This window comes from Siphateles boraxobius, unplaced genomic scaffold (assembly GCF_051911475.1).
Source record: "Siphateles boraxobius isolate OS27281-9 unplaced genomic scaffold, OSU_SipBor_1 130, whole genome shotgun sequence".
NCBI lineage: Eukaryota > Metazoa > Chordata > Actinopteri > Cypriniformes > Leuciscidae > Siphateles > Siphateles boraxobius.
The window spans coordinates 15,995,176-16,015,570 of record NW_027508734.1 but is presented as its reverse complement, the minus strand read 5'-3'; the positions used below and the strand labels follow the sequence as shown (position 1 = coordinate 16,015,570).

General features: G+C 37.8%; 1 protein-coding gene across 1 annotated transcript; it reads left to right on the top strand.

Annotated features, from left to right (window-relative positions):
* The first annotated feature begins 910 nt into the window (after nt 1-910).
* On the top strand, nt 911-16,449 carry mmp14a (matrix metallopeptidase 14a (membrane-inserted)). Its single transcript, XM_077228137.1, has 10 exons — nt 911-1,440; nt 7,546-7,694; nt 8,688-8,810; nt 9,228-9,535; nt 9,660-9,824; nt 10,204-10,346; nt 10,441-10,579; nt 11,089-11,239; nt 11,392-11,507; nt 14,910-16,449. The coding sequence occupies exons 1-10, from the start codon at nt 1,339-1,341 to the stop codon at nt 15,239-15,241; spliced, it is 1,728 nt and encodes a 575-aa protein (XP_077084252.1). The 5' UTR covers nt 911-1,338; the 3' UTR covers nt 15,242-16,449.
* Nucleotides 16,450-20,395: the final 3,946 nt, after the last annotated feature.

The window sequence follows — 20,395 nt, the reverse complement described above, 5'->3', positions numbered from 1 at the left end:
TATGTGGCAACAAATGAGAAAGCATTTTAAGTTTTTGTATTTTTTCCTTATTTTTATTTTTTGTGGTTGTAGTTTTATCCGACCGTTTTTCTTCAATATTTGATTCATAACACTCAATAAAGAAATGTTCAAATATTATTTTTATTTAATTTAATAATAGTATTAATAATAATTAAAATTGTAATTTTGTAAAGAAATTAATATGCTACGTGGGCACAACGTAGGCCTGGTGTCCACAAAACTAATTTCAAGCATTTAATGGTCTTTAAGATTCACTAGTAGTTTTACTTGATGTATCTAAAACTTTAAAAGAGACTGTCGTTGTCTCGTAAAACACTAATTTAAATAGGCTACAATTAGCCCCATCAGCTCGCCAGAGGCGACATTGTCACCAATGCGGCTTGTTGGAAATGTGTTTTTTTTCTTCATACATTACATTGATTTAGCATATATATATATATATATATATATATATATATATATATATATATATATATATATATATATATATATATATATATATATAATATGGATATAATATATAATATATATATATATTATATATTATATCCATATTATATATATATATATATATATATATATATATATATATATATATATATATAAAAATAAGTTTTTAAACAAAACACTTGTGCTAGTATATATATATATATATATATATATATATATATATATATTATGTGTGTGTGTGTGTATATATATATATATATATATATATATATATATATATATATACTAGCACAATAGGTGTTTTGTTTAAAAACTGGCAATCTGTTCTAGAGGCGACAAAAGACGGTCGAATTTCGGAGAGAATTCCTTTAAAAAATCAACCCCCGGAAGGTCATTGAATAACTGGGAAAAATACACATCTGCAGCGTCGATTCTCTTTGAACTCCTCCCAGTTAAACCCTGAGTGTGTCGTGCACGCAGATTACCGCAGGGGACATAAGAAACAACCACGTCTCAAATCTGACAGTGAAACCGCCTCAGCGGAGGACAAAAGAAAACTCCAGTGCAAGATGAGAATGTAGCGCAGACCTAAGATAAAACATATCTCACATCTGAAGATAGTCTTTTCTCTTCGGCTGGAAAGCGTATGGTCCAGCTTTACTTTTGGAAAATTTTTCAATATGATTATAGGCTAGGCATACGTCGGTTTTTATTCTTTTTATCAGGCAGAGTTTTAAGGTAACGTTTTCACTATTGGAATGGTCTGATTTAGGAAAATCTACTGGGGAAAACTTAGAGGAGAAAACTTTAAGAACGGAGCCTAGAGCATTTTTGTGTCCCGAGCCCAGTACTATCCTGCACTGAGGAATGTTACCGAAACTCCAGACGTTACAGCGGCTACTGCCGCTCGCCCTCGCAAGCGCGTTTCTGGTGCAAAGCGGGACCAGTGACAAAGAAGTCAGACCAGAGGTAAATGTATAGCCAGTGTTATTCTAGTATGTTTGTGTGTGTGTGTGTGTGTGTGTGTGTGTGTGTGTGTGTGTGTGTGTGTGTGTGTGTGTGTGTGTGTGCAGAATTAACCAACATTGTGGGGACCAAATGCCCCCAAAAGGATATAAAACCTGAAACCAGCCAGCTCTCTCTCTCTCTGTGTGTGTGCCTTTACTAGCCTTTACTATCTCTCTATCATGCCTGTATTGTTCGACACAGATCGACTCAGATGTTTCAGTATGTCAGGATTTCCTTCAAGTCATGTACCTCATAATTCACAGTTAAATACAAATGAGAAGTCAGATGAAGTTGGAAGAAACTGTCTTTTCGGATCCCTAAATATCAAGGTAAAACAAAAACAGGAGTGAGTCAGAGGCTCCAAGGCTCCTAGAGAGGATTAGTTATTAAAGTGTCGCAATTCTGTGGTTTCTGTACTGCATCTCTAGATTCACATTTTTTCTTTCTATTTGCGTTTACAGAAAAAAAGAAGGCTAACAGTTAGATGTATCATTACATATGTCAATTTGTTTATACACCCCAGAGCCATCCTAATGTTAGTTTTAGATATAGGCCTATGTCTGGTAGACACATAACTGTGAGGGGGAAGAGAACGAATGACTGTTTTTCAGGACGTTTTGGCATCTCTGTCACAGATGCAAGCCAGGAAACCTGAACGGTCTCAAATAAAAAAAACAAGATCAGAGAGAGGATTTAAAGGGTTAGTTCACCCAAAATGTTAAATTCTGCCATCATTTACTCACCCTTGTGTTGTTCCAAGCGCTTAAGACTTTCGTTCATCTTCGGAACACAAATGAAAATATTTTTAATAAAATCTCAGCCAGTTCTGTACTCTCCATTGACAGTTTACGCAACTACCACTTTGACGCTTCAAAAAGAAAAACATTTCTGAAGAGACACAGTCGCTTTTTATATGATGAACAGATTGATTTTAGGCTTTTATTCACATATAAACATTGATACACTGATAAATATTGAACACATAAGAATGAATCTCATTGGTTCTCGCACGACTAGCAAGCATGCTTGAGCTTCTGTTTATTATAACGGATGTGTGTGTTTATGAATGTTTATATGTGAATAAAAGCCTAAATTTAATCTGTTCATCATATAAAGTGGACTAAAGTGGAAAATTTGGACTAAACTACTCAATTCATATGGATTGATCTCTTTATTAACTTTTTGAAGCATCAAAGTGGTAGTTGCATAGACTGTCAACTGAGGGACAGAACTAACACTTTAACACTTTTTGGGTGAACTAACACTTAAAGACATTTTAATAACGGTCTTCATTCCTTTCTCTCACACTCCTTCACATTTCTGAGATGGTTGAGAGATGTACTCAAGGATAGTGTGAAAAACATTCAGCACTCCAGATTCCACCGAAAGCTTTCGAAGGTTTTCAAAGACAATAACAGTCTCCTCATGTGAGAGTCACATGATCAGAGAGTAAGGTCACGCAAGAGGTTAAATACCAGATGCCCATTGCTTGGTTGACGCTTATCACAAGATTTCTTAAGTTTACATTTTTTTGGATTTCCTAAGTTTTACAGCCCTTTCTCCCTATGCATTTTTTCCCCCTAAGAATTCGGAACTTTACTTCTAATGAACTAAATGCTTTACATTAGGTTATGACTTTGCGTTGCACTTTTTCTGTTGTTACAGGTGCTTTTGTTTTGAATACTGTACTAAAACGGCAAAAAAGAAAAGAAGTTCAGCCATATTCCTTGTGGAAAACAGCTGGTTATTGCCCCCCCCCCCCCCCCCCCCCTCCAGACCATAGACGAGAGATGATGTATTTGTTTAAGTAGTATTACAGATGAAAAGCATCTGTTGAAACTCAGCTGAATTTTTCAGACCTTCATCACTTGAAGAGGCTTGAAAAAGTGTTTGTTATTTGCAGTTTAAAAGAAAACAAATCACTGTTGAGATTTCATTCAGTAAGATGCAGAACAAGACTCAAACTCTACAATTTCTCTTTTTGATGCTTGTTTTGTTAACATGGAAAAACAATGTAGTACTGCAGTATATAAATTAGTATGTGGATTAAATATGGATCATAATGTCATGCATCTGTAACTGGAATTAGACGATCAACTTCTGCATTCATTGGTAGTCATCTCAAATAAATAGAAACTTAGAGATATTTTTGAGTTTGCATTATTTATGGGATTGTGATACATATCCGGTTTCAGAATGAGTTCAACTGCTCAGTAAATGGGTCAGTGATCTGATCCTCCACATGAAGATGCAGAGTGAGACACAGGCACTAATGCCTGAAACATTTTCTGGTTTTTCCATTGGCACAGACAAGGAGGAACGACTGACTCAGTCCTTCTGTCGTGCATTCACTCACCTCTGGCCTCCTTTTTTTCTTTTCCTTTCTTTTTCTTCTACCCTTTGTTTTTATATTCCTAACTTTTTAAAAAAAATCTCTAAGACCTCGCTTAGGTTTGTGTTTTCCTCACTAGTGTTTTTTTCTCTCCGACTTCTTTTCCTCCATCTTTAATGCCTTAGGAGCAGCAGATCAGCTGTTAAAAACATAAATGCTGCTTTTTTCCCCCCTCTGAGCCTGGAAAGTCTGACAGCAGTATTTTTTTGCAGAGAAACTATAAGAATCAGAGATTAGGATTAAAACTGTGCACATATACTAGCAAAACAACATGTTTGGAATGTTGCAACACTAAAACTGATGAAATTGTTTTTTAGAAAGTGCCGTCTTAGAAAGCACTTCATCACAGTGGCTCCATTTCAGAGTTTTAAAGAGGCCATATTTACGAAGTCTTGATTTAGTTTTTGGGGTGTACGAGAATAGGTTTTCATGCTTGAATGTTTATTGAATTATTTTTTTACAGCACCATCTTCCCAGAGTGTCATTAATGCTCAGTTTATTTCATGGCTTTAAGCCCCTTCTTCCGGAAAGCGCAATGTACTCTGATTGGTCGGCTGAACCAGTGTGTTCTGATTGGTCAATCGCTTTGAGTGTGTTTTTTTGCTAATGCCTTGGGTGGGAATTATTTAAATGAGGAATATTGTGATGTGATCGATCCCAGAAGAAAACCCAAGACTACAATGGAGGCGTTTAAGGGAGTTCAGAAACAGTGCACATTCATATAGAGAATAACTCCCTTTGGAATGACTTTGCAGACCTTTTTCGTGCTCAGATATCAACATTACACACTAAAGAAAGTTAAAAATGTAAAAAAGCATAATAGGTTTAATTTTTGCTGTAGCATGTGTTAACCGTGCTGGCATGTGTGGCAGTGATGTCATAGCGTGTGATTACACATAACCTCATGTCTTCTGTATATGCCAGTCACTATGATGGTTACTGTTGAACTCTGTTCCCAGATCTGTGTATAATGGCAGCGTAATTATTATATAAAGCTTAACCAGACAGCCCGAGACTCAGTAAACTCAATAAAGGCTGGCTGTCTGCATGGTAATACCTGACGCATGGCCACACAGTGACTCGCTCTTCCTCAGTCGGGAACGGCAGAGGTGTTCTAAATAGAAGCTTTGACACCCACCACTGGGAGTTCCAGGGTAGCGGAGCATGCTGGGATTGCTGGCTGCATTAAGAGGAGACCTGAGGCTTTTCAGGAGGGAGAAGAGTGGCCTTCAGAGGGAGTAAGAGAGAAAGGGAAACATTTTCATCCTCATGAGTTAGTGTTTTTACAAAAACGGGGCGCGTCACCACAGTGGAGGCACACAGAGAAAGCACTCATAAAGAAGGAGGAATTGAATGATGGATTGAGAGAAAGAAAAAGGGTGACCAGGTTAACACTACACTATAGTGCGCTATCCAATTATATACTTCCTCGACCAAAATGGTCAGTGTAGACCAGTCCCATCAGAAAATCTACAATGTGAAGGAACCCGTGTGAAAGCACTCTGGATGTGGTTTTCTTAATTACTAGTATTGTATACTAACATACAGGTTTGTTGAGGTGTTTCGTCCATTTTAAAGAGTATAATGTGTAAATAATAGGAGTAAGTGCCATGAATTGAGCAATATACACAGATTTTTATCTAAGCTTTTGTCTTAAAATTGTAAAACTTTATTTAGTCAATTTAACTTGTTTATTCACTAAGCCAATAAAGCCATTGAGACGACTACAGATTTCTGGTTCAACAATTTTTTTGTTTAATGTGGTTTAAAGGTTTATGTGAAGTGAACTATGCTTTCTTTGTTTCTAAAGGCACACTAACCCTAAAATGCAAAGAAATCTGGGATATAGTTTTAGAACGTTGTTGTGATACAAACATAAGTTATTATTTAGTTCCAAGTAATTCACATTACGTAAGTGTATGTGAATCAAAAGGTCCCATAAATTGGAAAATACGTAGTTTTTTTTTTATATAGTATAATTAGCTTTATGAACATAATAATGCCTTCATTTCAACCATTGTAAATCTGAACGGTCTCTATGCCATCATGCTCGTCCTTCTTTTTCTCAATTCTTTTTGTAGCCGATACAGATACTGCTTATACTTAGAAAAGAAAGAAAGAGAAAGACAGAAAGAAAGAAAATAAGAAAGGGAGGCAGTCTGAGGTCACAAGGATTACAGAAAAATGCTTGTAATTTTTGCTGACACTCTTTGTGGTTGGACTGGAGACACTGGCTGTCTGATCCTTAAACTGAGACATTTACCCATTCAGTAACAGACAGTCGCTCCTAAACCTGTAACCTTTGTGTTAACAGCCCAGATCAGCGCATTAGTCTACAACCACCTGCACAGCTATAATCAGGGCCAATACCAGTTTATCGTGTGGGATTTTGCTTCTTGAACATATATATATATACCAAACATGTTTTCTTTGAGTGCAAGTCATAAGCACTTGAAACACATGAAGATTTAAGTTCTTTGAAGCTACAGTGCCTAGCATAAGTGAACACACCCATGCTAAAGTTGACTAAAAAGAGGAATAAAAAACCATCTTTTGGGAAATTGATCTTAATGCCTTAATTTAAAAAATGAGGAAAAATCCAACCTTTAAGGACACCAATTTTCTTTGTGAATGAATAATGTATCGTAAATAAATAAATGTTCTTCCTTAAAATACAGGTTGCATAAATCAGGACACCCCTATGTTAAATTACTATGCATCCTGGTAAAGTTCCCTTGGCCTTTGGAATTAAAATAATCCCACATCATCACATTCTCTTCACCATATCTAGAGATTGGCATGGTGTTATTTCAGTTAGGCTAATAGCTGGTTTGATTTGCATTGAGAGATGATCTTATGGAAAGTGCCCCATGCCAGTCTCTAGGTATGGTGAAGGGAATGTGATGATGTGGGATTATTTTAATTCCAAAGGCCAAGGGAACTTTATCAGGATGCATATTATCCTGGATCCATGAAATAACTGGCCTTTAAAAATAAAAATCTTTTATTTTGCCTGCCTCTATGGGAGTTTACATAATTACATTACCATTGTCGTTTGTTTAGCTGTACTTTATAAGATATACTTAGATTTATATTTTTCTTCAGCGAGTATATCAGCAAATATTTCCCCAAAGTATAACTAGGTTGGAAACACACACATGTACAAGTCAAATTATGGTCGTAAAGTCTCTGACACACTGTTACTTACACTTACAACACACAAGACATAGTTAAAGCCTTTAAAATGGTTGAGCGTCCATACTCTTACTCACAAGGTCATAAGCATACAGACACACACACACACACACACATCTATGTGCTTGCGCTGCAGTTCATCACTGATGTTTGTGGACTTTGGCAGGTTTATGTACAATTAGATTTGATAAATTCAGACAGCATGTCATGTGGATGTGGTGCTGCACTAAGACATTTGGAACAGTGAGGACACTTCAAAAACATTCAGCCAAACCTTTAATTCACTGAGGTCACCTTAACAGCCATGACACCAGTTACACCTGTGCTATTTCATGCTCTGACAGAAGTTGTAATGTTTTCCAGAGAAACTTTTTGTGCGTGAGTGTGTCTTTAATTCACGTTAAATTTGGTTTATTATAGTAGTTACAGCTGCATGTTAATATGTGTTTTGTTTTAATGTGACATTCATTCTCTCTCAGGCATGGCTCCAGCAGTATGGGTATCTTCCTCCTGGCGACGTTCGGGCTCAGGCAATCCGCTCTCCTAAATCCATCACCTCCGCTATATCCGCCATGCAGAAATTCTATGGCCTCTCTGTCAGCGGCACTATGGATCCAGCTACACTATCGTAAGTCTTGCCCAGTCTCGTACATCGCCATTTTGTTAATAACGTTAATAACGATAAAGTTCTTGGGTAAAAGTACAGATGCCCTAATAAAATATTACTCCAGTACTAATTTTCAGTATTACTTGAAAATTACAAAATTAATGTAATGTACTATTACTATAATTATTAAAAGTAAAATTGATTGATTATTTCATTTGATTATTCGTTGATTATTTATTCTAGCCAGTACTAGTCATTTGTCAGCAATAATAAGAAAAATCTGTTCAGACATTAAACGTGTATGTTGCTCTGAGAATAAGCAAACATTTTTTATTTTATAATCAAAGCTTATTATACATTATACCTATACTAAAATACTTTCATAGCACATTTAGTTCCCAAATAACTGATAGTCATGACCTAAAAAATATTTTAATTTACAGTAACATACTAAATGTATTAACTATTAGTAACTTACTTTTTGCGCTGTTCAAGTTGTTAACTCAAGCACAGCTGCAATTGGATTAGTCAAATTCAAGAATGAATCATTCAGTGTGATTTGTGAACAAATTCAGCAGGTTCACTGGAAAGAATCGGCTCATTGATGAATCGCTATCGCATCTTGGTTTGGGTATCGGGTGGCGATTTCTTCAGCTCGAAATAACGGGGAATGATATGTTTTCATGGAATGAAGGAGTAAAAAAGTGCGATGATATGCTTTGGAATGTAGTGAAGTAAAAGTTGACCAAAATAAAAGTACTCTGATAAAGTACACAGATACTTGAAAAATGTAACTTCATTACTGTCCACCACTGGTTAATTGTGACCATTTAAAGATAATGTGCAATATGTTACTCAATAGTTACATTATTTATGCTAATGACTGACAATCTTTGTCCATAAATGGATGACCGGATAGAGAATTAAACATCTGATTTGCAACCAGTTTTCGTAGGTGACTGAGACACGTATGATTGAGTGACTTTATGTCTTGCATTAACATGATGTTGTTAGGGCGATGCAGCGGCCAAGGTGTGGTGTTCCAGATAAATTCGGCTCTGAACTGAAGAGCAACCTACGAAAGAAGCGCTATGTCATCCAGGGCCTAAAATGGGACAAAAGAGAGGTCACATTCAGGTATGGAACTGTAATTGACAGCCTAAGGAAAATGAATAATAGTAATAACCAATGCATATAAACCTGTGGCACCTCTCACTAGGTGAAGTCTCACGAATTTACAGAAAATAGTTCACAAAATTGCAAAATAAGGTGGACACACCTGCCATTAACATGCATTTTTGTATTCAGATAGTATTCTGGATATAGCAAGCTGGATTGCATTTACACTTTGCATTCCAATGCAAGATTAAACATTCAGAACACGTTAATGTAGGCTAGCTTCTTCAGAACATTATTAGTCTACTACTTCTTTTTCAGAAGTGGAAATAGTTACCAGACTTTATGTATTTATTTAAAAATAACCAGTTTCTACACTTCTTTCCTGAAAGGAAAACTTAGATTTAGCAATTAAGCACAAATGTTTTCTTTACCCAGTATCCAGAACTACTCTTCTAAAGTAGGTGAGCCTGCCACACATGAGGCCATCAGGAAGGCCTTCAAGGTCTGGGAGGCCGTGACACCACTCAAGTTCCGTGAAATCCCATACAGTCAAATCAAAGGCAAGGTGGACAAGTTTGCAGATATCATGCTTTCCTTCGCGGAAGGCTATCACGGAGACAGCACCCCATTCGACGGCGAGGGAGGTTTCCTGGCCCACGCGTACTTCCCTGGTCAAGGTATCGGAGGTGATACCCATTTTGATGCAGCGGAGCCTTGGACGACAGGCAATGTTGACCAGGGAGGTGAGCAAAGAATGATGGAATGTGAAAATGTTTCTGTCAACTGAACAAACTTTATGCGTAATGTGTCCATGCGAAGTCTGTGTTATTTTACATTTAGAGTATCATTGTTCTGCCTCTCTTTCAGGTAATGATGTGTTCCTGGTGGCAGTGCATGAATTAGGTCATGCTCTTGGTTTGGAACACTCAGGCGATCCCTCTGCCATCATGGCTCCGTTTTACCAGTGGATGGACACTGAGAACTTTGTGCTGCCCGATGATGACAGACGGGGGATCCAGCAGCTATATGGCAGTCAGTTTGCATTGCATATATATATTTATTTGTTCATAATTTTTTTTTCATTACAAGATTCTTATGTACAATACGATGTCTGATTTTAACACTTTACAATAAGGTCCAATTAGATCACATTAACTTACAATGAGCAATACATCAGTTACAGATGTTTCAGATGTTATTAGATATCATAAACTGATCAGTCTGTGCAGTGCCGCTTCAAGTCAAACTAACCTAAAGAAAACAAAGGAACCACATGACCAGATCACATAAGGGGAGCAGGGAATTACATGACATGTCAGAAAACATGACTATGGCAAATTATAAAATTAAAGACATGGAAATACGAATGTAAAACCAAATTAAAACAGACATGACATGCGTCTTTCGGCAGGTGCTCGTTCTGGTGAAAAGCCCCACCCCCCGGCACCCCGGCCCCCCACTCCCAGGCCAGACCGCCCTTCCTTTGGCCCCGACATATGTGAGGGACACTTTGACACCATCGCTTCCCTCAGGGGAGAGATGTTCGTGTTCAAGGTACAACAGTATGTAAAACAAAACTTTTTTTGTGTGGACATTCCGTGTATTTTGTACTTAATTTTTTTTAATTTACACCCCCTCTACTTCACAGGAAAAGTGGTTCTGGAGAATGCGTGATGGTAAACCTCAGCAGGGGTATCCCATGCCCATTGGACACTTCTGGAAGGGACTGCCTCCCTCTATCAACGCAGCCTACGAACGTTCTGATGGAAAATTTGTTTTCTTCAAAGGTGCGTCTGTCTTCTATATTATTTTGCCTTTCGTTGTTGACAAACATTTTAATGCTACCGATCCCGATCTGAATTCTGACTTGTGATGCAGCCTCAATCATAATGACACTGTGTTTGTTTCGTTGGCCAGAGGAGATTCTCCATTCTCCATTCTGTCACCTGATGGAGTTTGGGTTCCTTGCCACTGTCGCCTCTGGCTTACTTAGTTGGGGACACTTAATACTCAACAATATTATTGACCTGAATGTACTGGTGCTGTTGTATGAGAACTGAATTGGGCTGGATGATGATATCATGTTTTGCAGAACTGCTTTAGAGATGTAATGACCTAATTTAACATCGGATGATCTTTATAACGGAAATGAATCAACACCGAAACTACTTCAGCCTAAATGCATCATTTTCATATTCCTGTTTCATATAAATAAAGGTGTCTAGACATTGCATCTCTGGTTCTAATTAATGTCACAAATGATGCAATGATTCTTGTTTGTCTCTCCTCTCACTAGGTGACAAGTACTGGGTTTTCAATCAGGCTAAAATGGAGGAAGGTTATCCAAAAACTTTCAAGGAACTTGGCACAGGCCTACCAAGAGACAAGCTGGACGCAGCTGTTTTCTACACAACCACTGGGAACACTTACTTCTTCAGAGGAACCAAGTTAGTTTCCAGTGTCACTTACCATATCTGACTCAGATGTAAATCCATGTGATTTCGTGTCATATTGAGAAAAATGCTTCATCTTTTTTTGTGAACCTCTCCCTTTCTTTTATTGTCTTTCTTCTCCATTCATGCCTTTGCTGTTTTCTCAGGTATTACCGTTTCGATGAGGAAAGCAGATCTGTGGATTCGGACTACCCCAAACCAATCAGTGTATGGCAAGGAGTACCAGACAATATCAAAGGGGCCTTCATGAGCGAGGATGGAGGTACAGAAGCATTTTTCCTTTCCTATGGGTTCTCCACTGTCGTACACTATATATTCACTATCCTTCCAAAATATATATATATATATATATACACACACACACAGTATATATAGATAACAAAACAGCTGCGTCCAGCTTGTCTCTTGGTAGGCCTATGCCAAGTTCCTTGAAAGTTTTTGGATAACCTTCCTCCATTTTAACCTCATTGAAAACAATAGGTTACTGTCGTAACTCTGGTTCTCCCCACCCCCTTACCTGACAGCATACCAAGATTCTGGTGACATCCAGTCGGTAGTAATGCACAAAGAATTGAGGAGAAGCCCAGCTTGCGGTAGAGCAGATGTTCTGCAGTGACACTCCCCTAAACAAAGCCCAAGAGGCAGCTAAGCTGCACTCCCGTTGATTCATATGCCAAAGCTATAGCATCCACAAGTCAATGTGAGAAGCGTTGTTTAGATATGGGACTCCCTCTTTGAGGGGGCACCCATGAAATAGAGCTGGTCACTCTTCCGGAAAGCACTGGTTCTGGCCATATTTGTCTGTAAGGCACGGACACGACACAGAGCATTCAGCCTCTGATCCACTGTGGAGTAGAAAGGTGGAGGGTGAAAAGCGGACAAATCCAACACCTCCGATGTGAACGCAGGGAAGCATTTAGGCATAAAAGCCGGATTAATCTTAAAGGGTTAGTTCACCCAAAAATTAAAATTCTGTCAAAATTTAGAATTTACTCACCCTCATGTTGTTCCAACCACGTAAGACCTTCGTTCATCTTCGGAACACGAATTAAGATATTTTTGATGAAATCTGAGAGCTGGATCACTCCTCCATAGGCTTCTTGAGGGATTGAACTTGCAGGCCCCGAAAAGTTATTACAGACATCGTTAAAATAGTCCAAGTGACTACAGTGGCTCAATCTTAAGTTTATCAAACGACGAGAATACTTTTTGTGCGCAAAAAAACAAAAATAACGACTTTATTAGAACTATTCCTTTCCCTCTCTGTGGGCCTCGAGTCAGTTCACTAGTGTAAAAGCGTAGAGCTTCTGTTGTTGTACGTCACACGCATCGCAAACATGACCAGCGTCGGCCAATAGTGAGCCTACGTGTGACGTAGCTCTACGCCATTACACTAAGTTAACTGACTAGAGGCCAACAGAGAAGGAAATGAATAGTTGAAATAAAGTCGTTATTTTTGTTTGTTTTTGCGCACAAAAAGTATTCTCGACGTTTGATAAACTTAAGATTGAGCCACTGCAAGTTCAATCCCTCAAGAAGCCTATGGAGGAGTATGGAGGAGTGATCCATCTCTCAGATTTCATCAAAAATATCTTAATTCGTGTTCCGAAGATTAACGAAGGTCTTACGGGGTTGGAACAACATGAGGGTGAGTAAATACTGACAGAATTTTCATTTTTGGCTGAACTATCCCTTTAAGGGACCTTATCTCCACTAGGAGAGAATTTAGTGCTCGAGGAATGAACCGAGAGTGCATGTAGCTCACTGACACATTTAGCTGGCGCCAGGGCCTAGAGCAAAGCAGTCTTGAACGACAGCAGCTTTAGGGAAATACTTCCCAGAGGCTAAAAAGGATATTGAGACAGAGCCTCTAGCACCATGGAGAGGTCCCATTCAGGAACAGTTCTCCTGATGACTGGTAAAGAGCGACGGGCACCCTTCATAAATCTGCGGATTAGAGGATTCTACCCGACTGTTTAGCCCTCAAAGCCCACATGACAGGCAGAAATCTCAGCCAGGTAGCCCTTAATTGTGGAAAAAGATCTCCCTTTTTCCATGAAGTCTTGAAGGAAACACAAAATATCAGGAACTGAGTACTGATATGATGTGAGACCACGCCCATCACACCACTCTTCAAACACTTGCCACTTACAACCATATAAGGACCATGTAGAAAAGGCCCTGGCATTCTGTATAGTAGCAATCACACACGGCAAAAGCCCCAGTGCGATAAGGTTTGTCCTCTCACGGGCCAGGCCCACAGAGCCACCCTGTCCAAATCTCCCCCATTCACTTGAGACAATAGATCTGTACAGAGGGGGAGGCGCCACGGCTGGGCATATAACAGAGGGATTATATATATAACAGAGAGAATCAAACAGGGCCGAGCACTGTTACAGAGTGGCAAAGATCACGTATCGGGCTGAAATATAGTGACAAAACCCATGTATGAACGCTCTCATTCTCAGGAGTCCCAGCGGCAAAACCTGGATAGATGAATTCATAAGACCCTGCGGACTGAGACATGTACGATATTGGACTTTCGCCCCCTTTCTGGACTGCGATATACAGTTCATTAGAGAGAGAACGCGCTCTTGAGAGAGACGCGCTCCCATGGAGACTGAGTTCAATTCCAAGCCCAGGAAAGTCAGTCTGACTGGGTGTAAATTTGCTCTTGTTCACATTCACCCTATACCCGAGAGATGTGATGTGCGGTAGCACACGGCAGGTGTCCTGCAACACTTTCTCCTTCGATTCGGCTATAATGAGCCAATCGTTTATATATGTCAAAATCCATAACCCTGACATTCTCAGGGGTGCTAAGCCCGCCTCCACACACAGACAGAAACTCCTTGGGCTTAATGAGAGCCAGAATGGAAGAACTGTGAATTCGTAACATGTGCCTTGGTAGGCGAAACGAAGAAACTTCCTGTGTGGCGGATAAATGCTTATGTGGAAGAAAGCATCTTTAAGATCGACCAATGTGAACCATGTGTGTGTGTGTATATAAATATATATATATATATATATATTAGGAGTGTAACAATACCCTTATGTCACGATTCGATACATATCACGATACTGAACTAACGATACAATATTATTGCGTTACACCAAGACATATGATAAAAGGTTAACAAAAAATTTACTGTTGATTAAAATGCTAAATTTTATATTACATTGTGGGTGTAAATGAATAGGCTTGCACTCTGACACTGACTAGATATATTTAAAATAATGTAGGCCACTTTTTTACTGGTAACATAAAACATTTGGCATTATTTGAACCCACAAATATTCCCCCATTGCATTACTTTACATTATATTCAACATTATATATAGTAGATTAATGTAGTACTGACACTAAAACTTTAAAAACTTGAATTTTTCTCACAGTATTTTTTATTTTGGGTGAACTATCCACGATATATATTGTTGCATTTTTGTATTGCGATATATTGTGACACAACATATTGTTACACCCCTAATATATATATATATATATATATATATATATATAGAGAGAGAGAGAGAGAGAGAGAGAGAGAGAGAGAGAGAGAGAGAGAGAGAGAGAGAGAGAGAGAGAGAGAGAGAGAGAAGAGAGATAGAGATTTAGAAATTTAGAGCCAATTTTACTGAATCAGCTTTTCTCACAATTTTTCAGCCCACACCTACTTCTACAAAGCCAATAAGTACTGGAAGTTTAACAATCAGCAACTGAAAGTGGAGCCAGGCTTCCCCAAATCTGTCTTGACTAACTGGATGGGCTGTGAAGGGGAGGATCCCATGAAGAGGGCCGGCACAGATGAGGAAGTGCTTATCATTGAGATGGACGAGTCAGAAGGCGGAGGCATGGGAAGAGCCGCAACCATCGTCATCCCACTCTTTCTTTTGGCCTGTGTGCTTGTCACTTTGGGGGCTCTGCTGTTCTTCCACCACTATGGTACCCCTCGACGCCTCCTCTACTGTCACCGCTCTCTGCTCGATAAGGTTTAGAGATGAACATGAAAGGCATGGAAAGAGAAGTGTAAGAGGGATACAAGTAGATGACATTTGGAAAGATTGTATTAGGATCGAGTGAAAATGAATATCAGACAGTAAAGTTTGGTTTACAGGTCTGCAGGCAGGGAGAGATGAAAAGTGAATGATGTGTATTGTATGTTTTTCTATTTACATGTACTTCTCTGCCATTAATAAGAAATCCGAAATGGAGTGGGAGATAAGAGAGATAGACGCAAGCCCTCCTCCATCTCTTACATGGTTACGGTTTATCACTCAGTGAAATGCACTTTTGTTTCTTCAGTCTTCTCTTCAGTATATAATCCCTCCTTTATCCTCTCTGAAAATCTCCCTCTCCAGATCCGAACTTGACTCCAGCCGGCCGGCTGTTTGATTGACACGTTCTATACACTAATTGATCTCACTTTGACATATTTCATTAACTCAGATTTTGCTTTTTACATTGCTAATCCAATGAAAACCTCCAGTATCCCATAAAGTGCCTTTGCCATTGAATTAATAGAATGGAAGGACTATCATAATTGACTTTCCTTGCACCTTTTATTCACCACAAAGATATTTGCACAAAGTATGGCTCGACTGTAGAGACCTGCTGTACGTGAAAGGTCAAAGGTTAAAGGTCAAAGTTCAGGGAGAGAGAAGCCCAGCAGCTTCTGGAGTAGGCCAGTTTTAAATACACTTATAGAGCAGAGCTGTCCATCTGTTTCAACTCAAAATGCTATTGTTATTGCAATGCATTTGGTATTTACTATGTTTAAGTATGTCATTAATGATTGGCATTGTTATTATGACTATGGTTATTGTTATTATTGTTCTCCTAGTGTAGTCTTGCCTATTTTAAATTGTCATTTCAAGTCCTGCTGGACACAGGCAGAATGTGACTTATTTCAAATTAGTCAGGTTTCTATTATAGAAGAGGCTGGAGGTGTGACATTTTCTCGCTCTCCACCTTCCAGAAACAAATAAATAATTATTTATGAACAGTAATGGTGCTATGGGTTTTCTGTAACAAGACTGAATACATCAGTATTAGACATTTCTGAATTAGTTTTAACAATGATAATGGTAACGATATTTATAATGATAGTGATATAGTGTAAATGTAAAGGAATGACATTTTTGCCTGTTTAATACTTTTTGTACTTGGAAATGAAAATTAAATAAAGTTCCTTTTTTTAACATTATTCTCTCTTTCCTGGACCTTAAGAAATAAAATTCTCTCATGAGTGAGTTCCAAATGTACTGAAAAGTTCCATAGACTGAATCAATCTATCTATCTATCTTGTCTATCTGTCTGTCTGTCTATCTATCATATATCTATATTGTTAAAAGCGCTATATAAATGAAGGTAACTATCTATTTATCTTGTCTGTCCGTCTATCTATCTATCATATATCTATCTTTGTTTGTTTTGGACAGAAAACTGATGAGTGTTTGCTCATATCTGAGAGAACAAGGGACCTGACTCTAGAGACATATGACTGTACTTTGTAGTGAAGGAGGAGTGTATGCTTTTCTTCAAAGTGTTTTAAAACTGTTCCAGCTGACAAAGTCAGAAAAAACAGCACTCTGCCATTTCCGCTTCTTCTCCCCCTCCCCGTTTCTCCACACAGCAAAATTGTTCTCTTTTATGAGGCGTTTTTTAATGAACGGCCCACCGCAAACATCTCTGTGCTATTTTTCCTGTCCCCTCCCTTTCAAATCTCTTTCTCCCCTCATCTTTGAATCCCTCTTCGCTCTGTGTTACTTTTTGCATTCTTTTTGAATAGGTACAGCGGTGAGAGTGCATTAGTCGGATGACTAAAACTGCCAGTTCAGCATGATAAAAAATACATGAACTGACTTGTCAAATTACTCTTCTATTTCTTCTCTCTCTCTGGCACACTATCCACTTCTGGTAAAAAGTCTGCAATTTCTTCACCTGCAAAAAAACATCCGGTTTAGATTTTCTAGAAATTGTGGCTGCCATTATTAATATTATTACTAATGTTCCGCAAGTGGATTTCTAAAACATGCATAAGCCTGTAATTTTTCTTTATATCACTTATAGGCCTATAACTTTTACTGAAACTATCATCTGTTTATTGGATGGACAGATGAGCTATGGACAGGACAGGAAGTCTGGCTCTCGTTATGGTGGTGTGGAAGAGCTCTAGTCATGTTTGGTGAGCTTGGTGCTCGGATGGCCAGAGAAAAAGTACACAAACGCCCACATACTCGCTGAGCTGGCGAACAGGACGTGGCCTGGACAGTTGCTTGCAATTTAGACTGTGTAAATGTGTTCCTGCAGGAGAAGAGCAGGAAAGCAAGTAGCTTAGAGATGCCCATTGCTATAGTTCAAAGTTGCATATACTGGAAAAGCAAACAACCATAACATGAAATAGGCCTGATTCAGCAGCCACAGAAAAATATAAGGAAAAAATTTGATTGTTGCACAATCCACTACTCCCCGTATGTTTGTTTAATAAATATTTTGGGAAGTTTCATAATGATTCTACTAATAAGAGGGTGGTACTCTCAGCTATTACTTCTCTGTATACTCTGGTAATTCTCTGCATATTAAAATACACCATAAAGAAATTTGTAGATTTTCCCCATTGGGTGTTTCTTCAGCTCTGAGCACTTTGATTCTTATTAAAACATTCTATTTTTTCTATACACTGTATGTTTAGGGAACACAAAAGAGTTGACAAATATTTTTTCTCCCATCCCAAATTTTTTCCGCCACCATATCCCTTTAGGGGCTCTGTAGATTGTTTTACACAGTCCAAAACTTTTAATTTGAAAATTCATTATAAAAATATGAATTACAAGATTTAAAAAAAAAATGATGATGTTGACAAAAAGTGAAATAATAAACCATTTCACTATTTGCTGTCTGAAAATAGTTGATATAATTTTTATTTAAAGATAAAGAAATTTAAAGATACATTTTTTCCACCAAAAGTTAGTAACTTATTTACCAAGAAGAAAAGAGTGTTGGGAAAATACAGCGATATCAAGGTCAACATCTTTTTATCTCTCCCTTATACGAGTAGGAAGTGTATTGCTATATCCAAAACCCTAGGCCAAACACATACTGTAACCTTAGCTGTGTCATATACTGTCAGGAAGCTCTGCAACATTCATACATATACCTCAAGCCCCTTAATCTGTCATCATCACACACTTTTGCTCCATACTCTAATATTTCTTGTCTGCTTTCAACTCTCCACCATCATTTTCCCTATTTTTTGTTTTTTTCTGTTTTTCTCCTGTATGTGTTAAAGGACTGCACGTTCACCTCGTCTTTCGTCCCCTTCCTACCCTTCCTGTCCTCTGCTCTCTCTCCTCCTGCACTTCATAAAACATCTGGATCTCATTCTGTGGAAAACCAAAACATCATGAGAGAGCGACAGAGTGAGAGAGATAGAGAAAGGCGGGGAAATGAACAAAGGGGAAAAAATCTGTTGGTGGAAATCAAACAATATGTGAAAGAGGAGTACATAAATGAGTGCCTTGAACAATAATATTTTCTGAATTAAACAGATCAGGAGACAGGAGGATATTGGTTCTATAAAACTTAAAGCAATGTACATAAAATATATGTAATCATAACTGTGGTTTAGAAGTATTTAGCTGAGTGAGAGAAACCTTGGGTTTCTGTTGTTTTTATCAGCTTACATCTTAAACAAAATGGTTTCATAGTGCTGACAAAAATGGTTGAATCTGATCCAGGGTCCAGTAAAACACCAGAGGAAAAAATTTGCAGTTCAGCAACTGGAGCCATAATTATGGAGAGAGGCTGCTGAAATCAGCAGGGAGACCGGTGTGTTTGTGTGTGTGTGTGTGTGTGTGTGTATGTCTCTGGAAGAGAGAAAGAGAGAGAGAGAGAGTGAGAGAGAGAGCAGTCATGTTGGAGTTCCATATAGATTCCTTCCGAAGACCTGACTATTAAAAATAGATAGAAGTTCAGAAATTAATGTTTAAGACAAAAGCTACTGTACAGAGAATGATTAATATAAAAATTCCTTATATTTCACGGCCGTAATCGTTTTTAAAGATTCAGAGGTTCTCTGAAAAGCGAAATGGCATTTTGCGGCTAATATAAAATAGAGTCACTATAGCAACACCCTTAATTACTTTCTCAGGCAGGAGATGGAATGGCAATGGTTTCATCTCGATATTAGTCTGTACCTTGGAATCTAGTGTATAACAGCACATCTTTGTTAAAGAAAAAAAAACAGATGACCACAAAAGATTAGCAAAAATAATATTATATATATATTATACACTAAAAAGCAGAAAGCTGAAAAGGAGAATATTACACCCGGCATTATGTGCAGAAACTTTTAGAGACAAGGTTAGAGAGAAATGGCTGCCAGAAGATCATCAGAAAGGGATGGAGAAACACTGCAGCCTAGTGGAGTGAGAGATTATGTCAAAATGGCAAGCCTGTTTTTAACTGTAAGATGTATTGATCAAATGTATTAAATGCAGATTTAGTTTTGTATAATGTAAAAACTTATTTATTTATTTTTAAATAAACTACACTACCATTCAAAGTTTTTTTTGGGTCAGTAAGTTTTAAAAAAATCATCAAGGATGATCAAAAGTGAGTTTTGAAATGTATACTGTTACAAAAGGTTTACATTTCAAACTAATTTTGTTCTTTTGAAAAAAAAAAAACATATTTCCACAAATAATTAAGATCACAACTGTTTACAATACTGATAATAATAAGCGAGGTTTCCTGAAGGATCATGCTTGCCATGACAGAAGAAATTGCATTTGCATTAAATATAATAAAATAGAAATGTTATAACAAAATATATAATAACAAAGACTTAACCCTAAACTTTTCAATACATAAAAGCATCAATGTATTATATGCAATGCAGTGTCTAAGTATTGTTTTTCCAGTTTTGTACTTCACATAATAAAGATCAGTGAACAGACTTTGACAACACATATTAGGGATAACCTTCCCTATTTCACAGCTATCTCAGACACTTTCAGCTTAAATCAAACAGGGATAAACTGCATTAATTGCCTTTTAGTTGTGCATGCAAGTAAATGTATTTGAATGTACAGTATCTGTCAAAAGTTTGAATACCTTCTCCTTTGTAATAGTAAATAATAGCAAAGTCA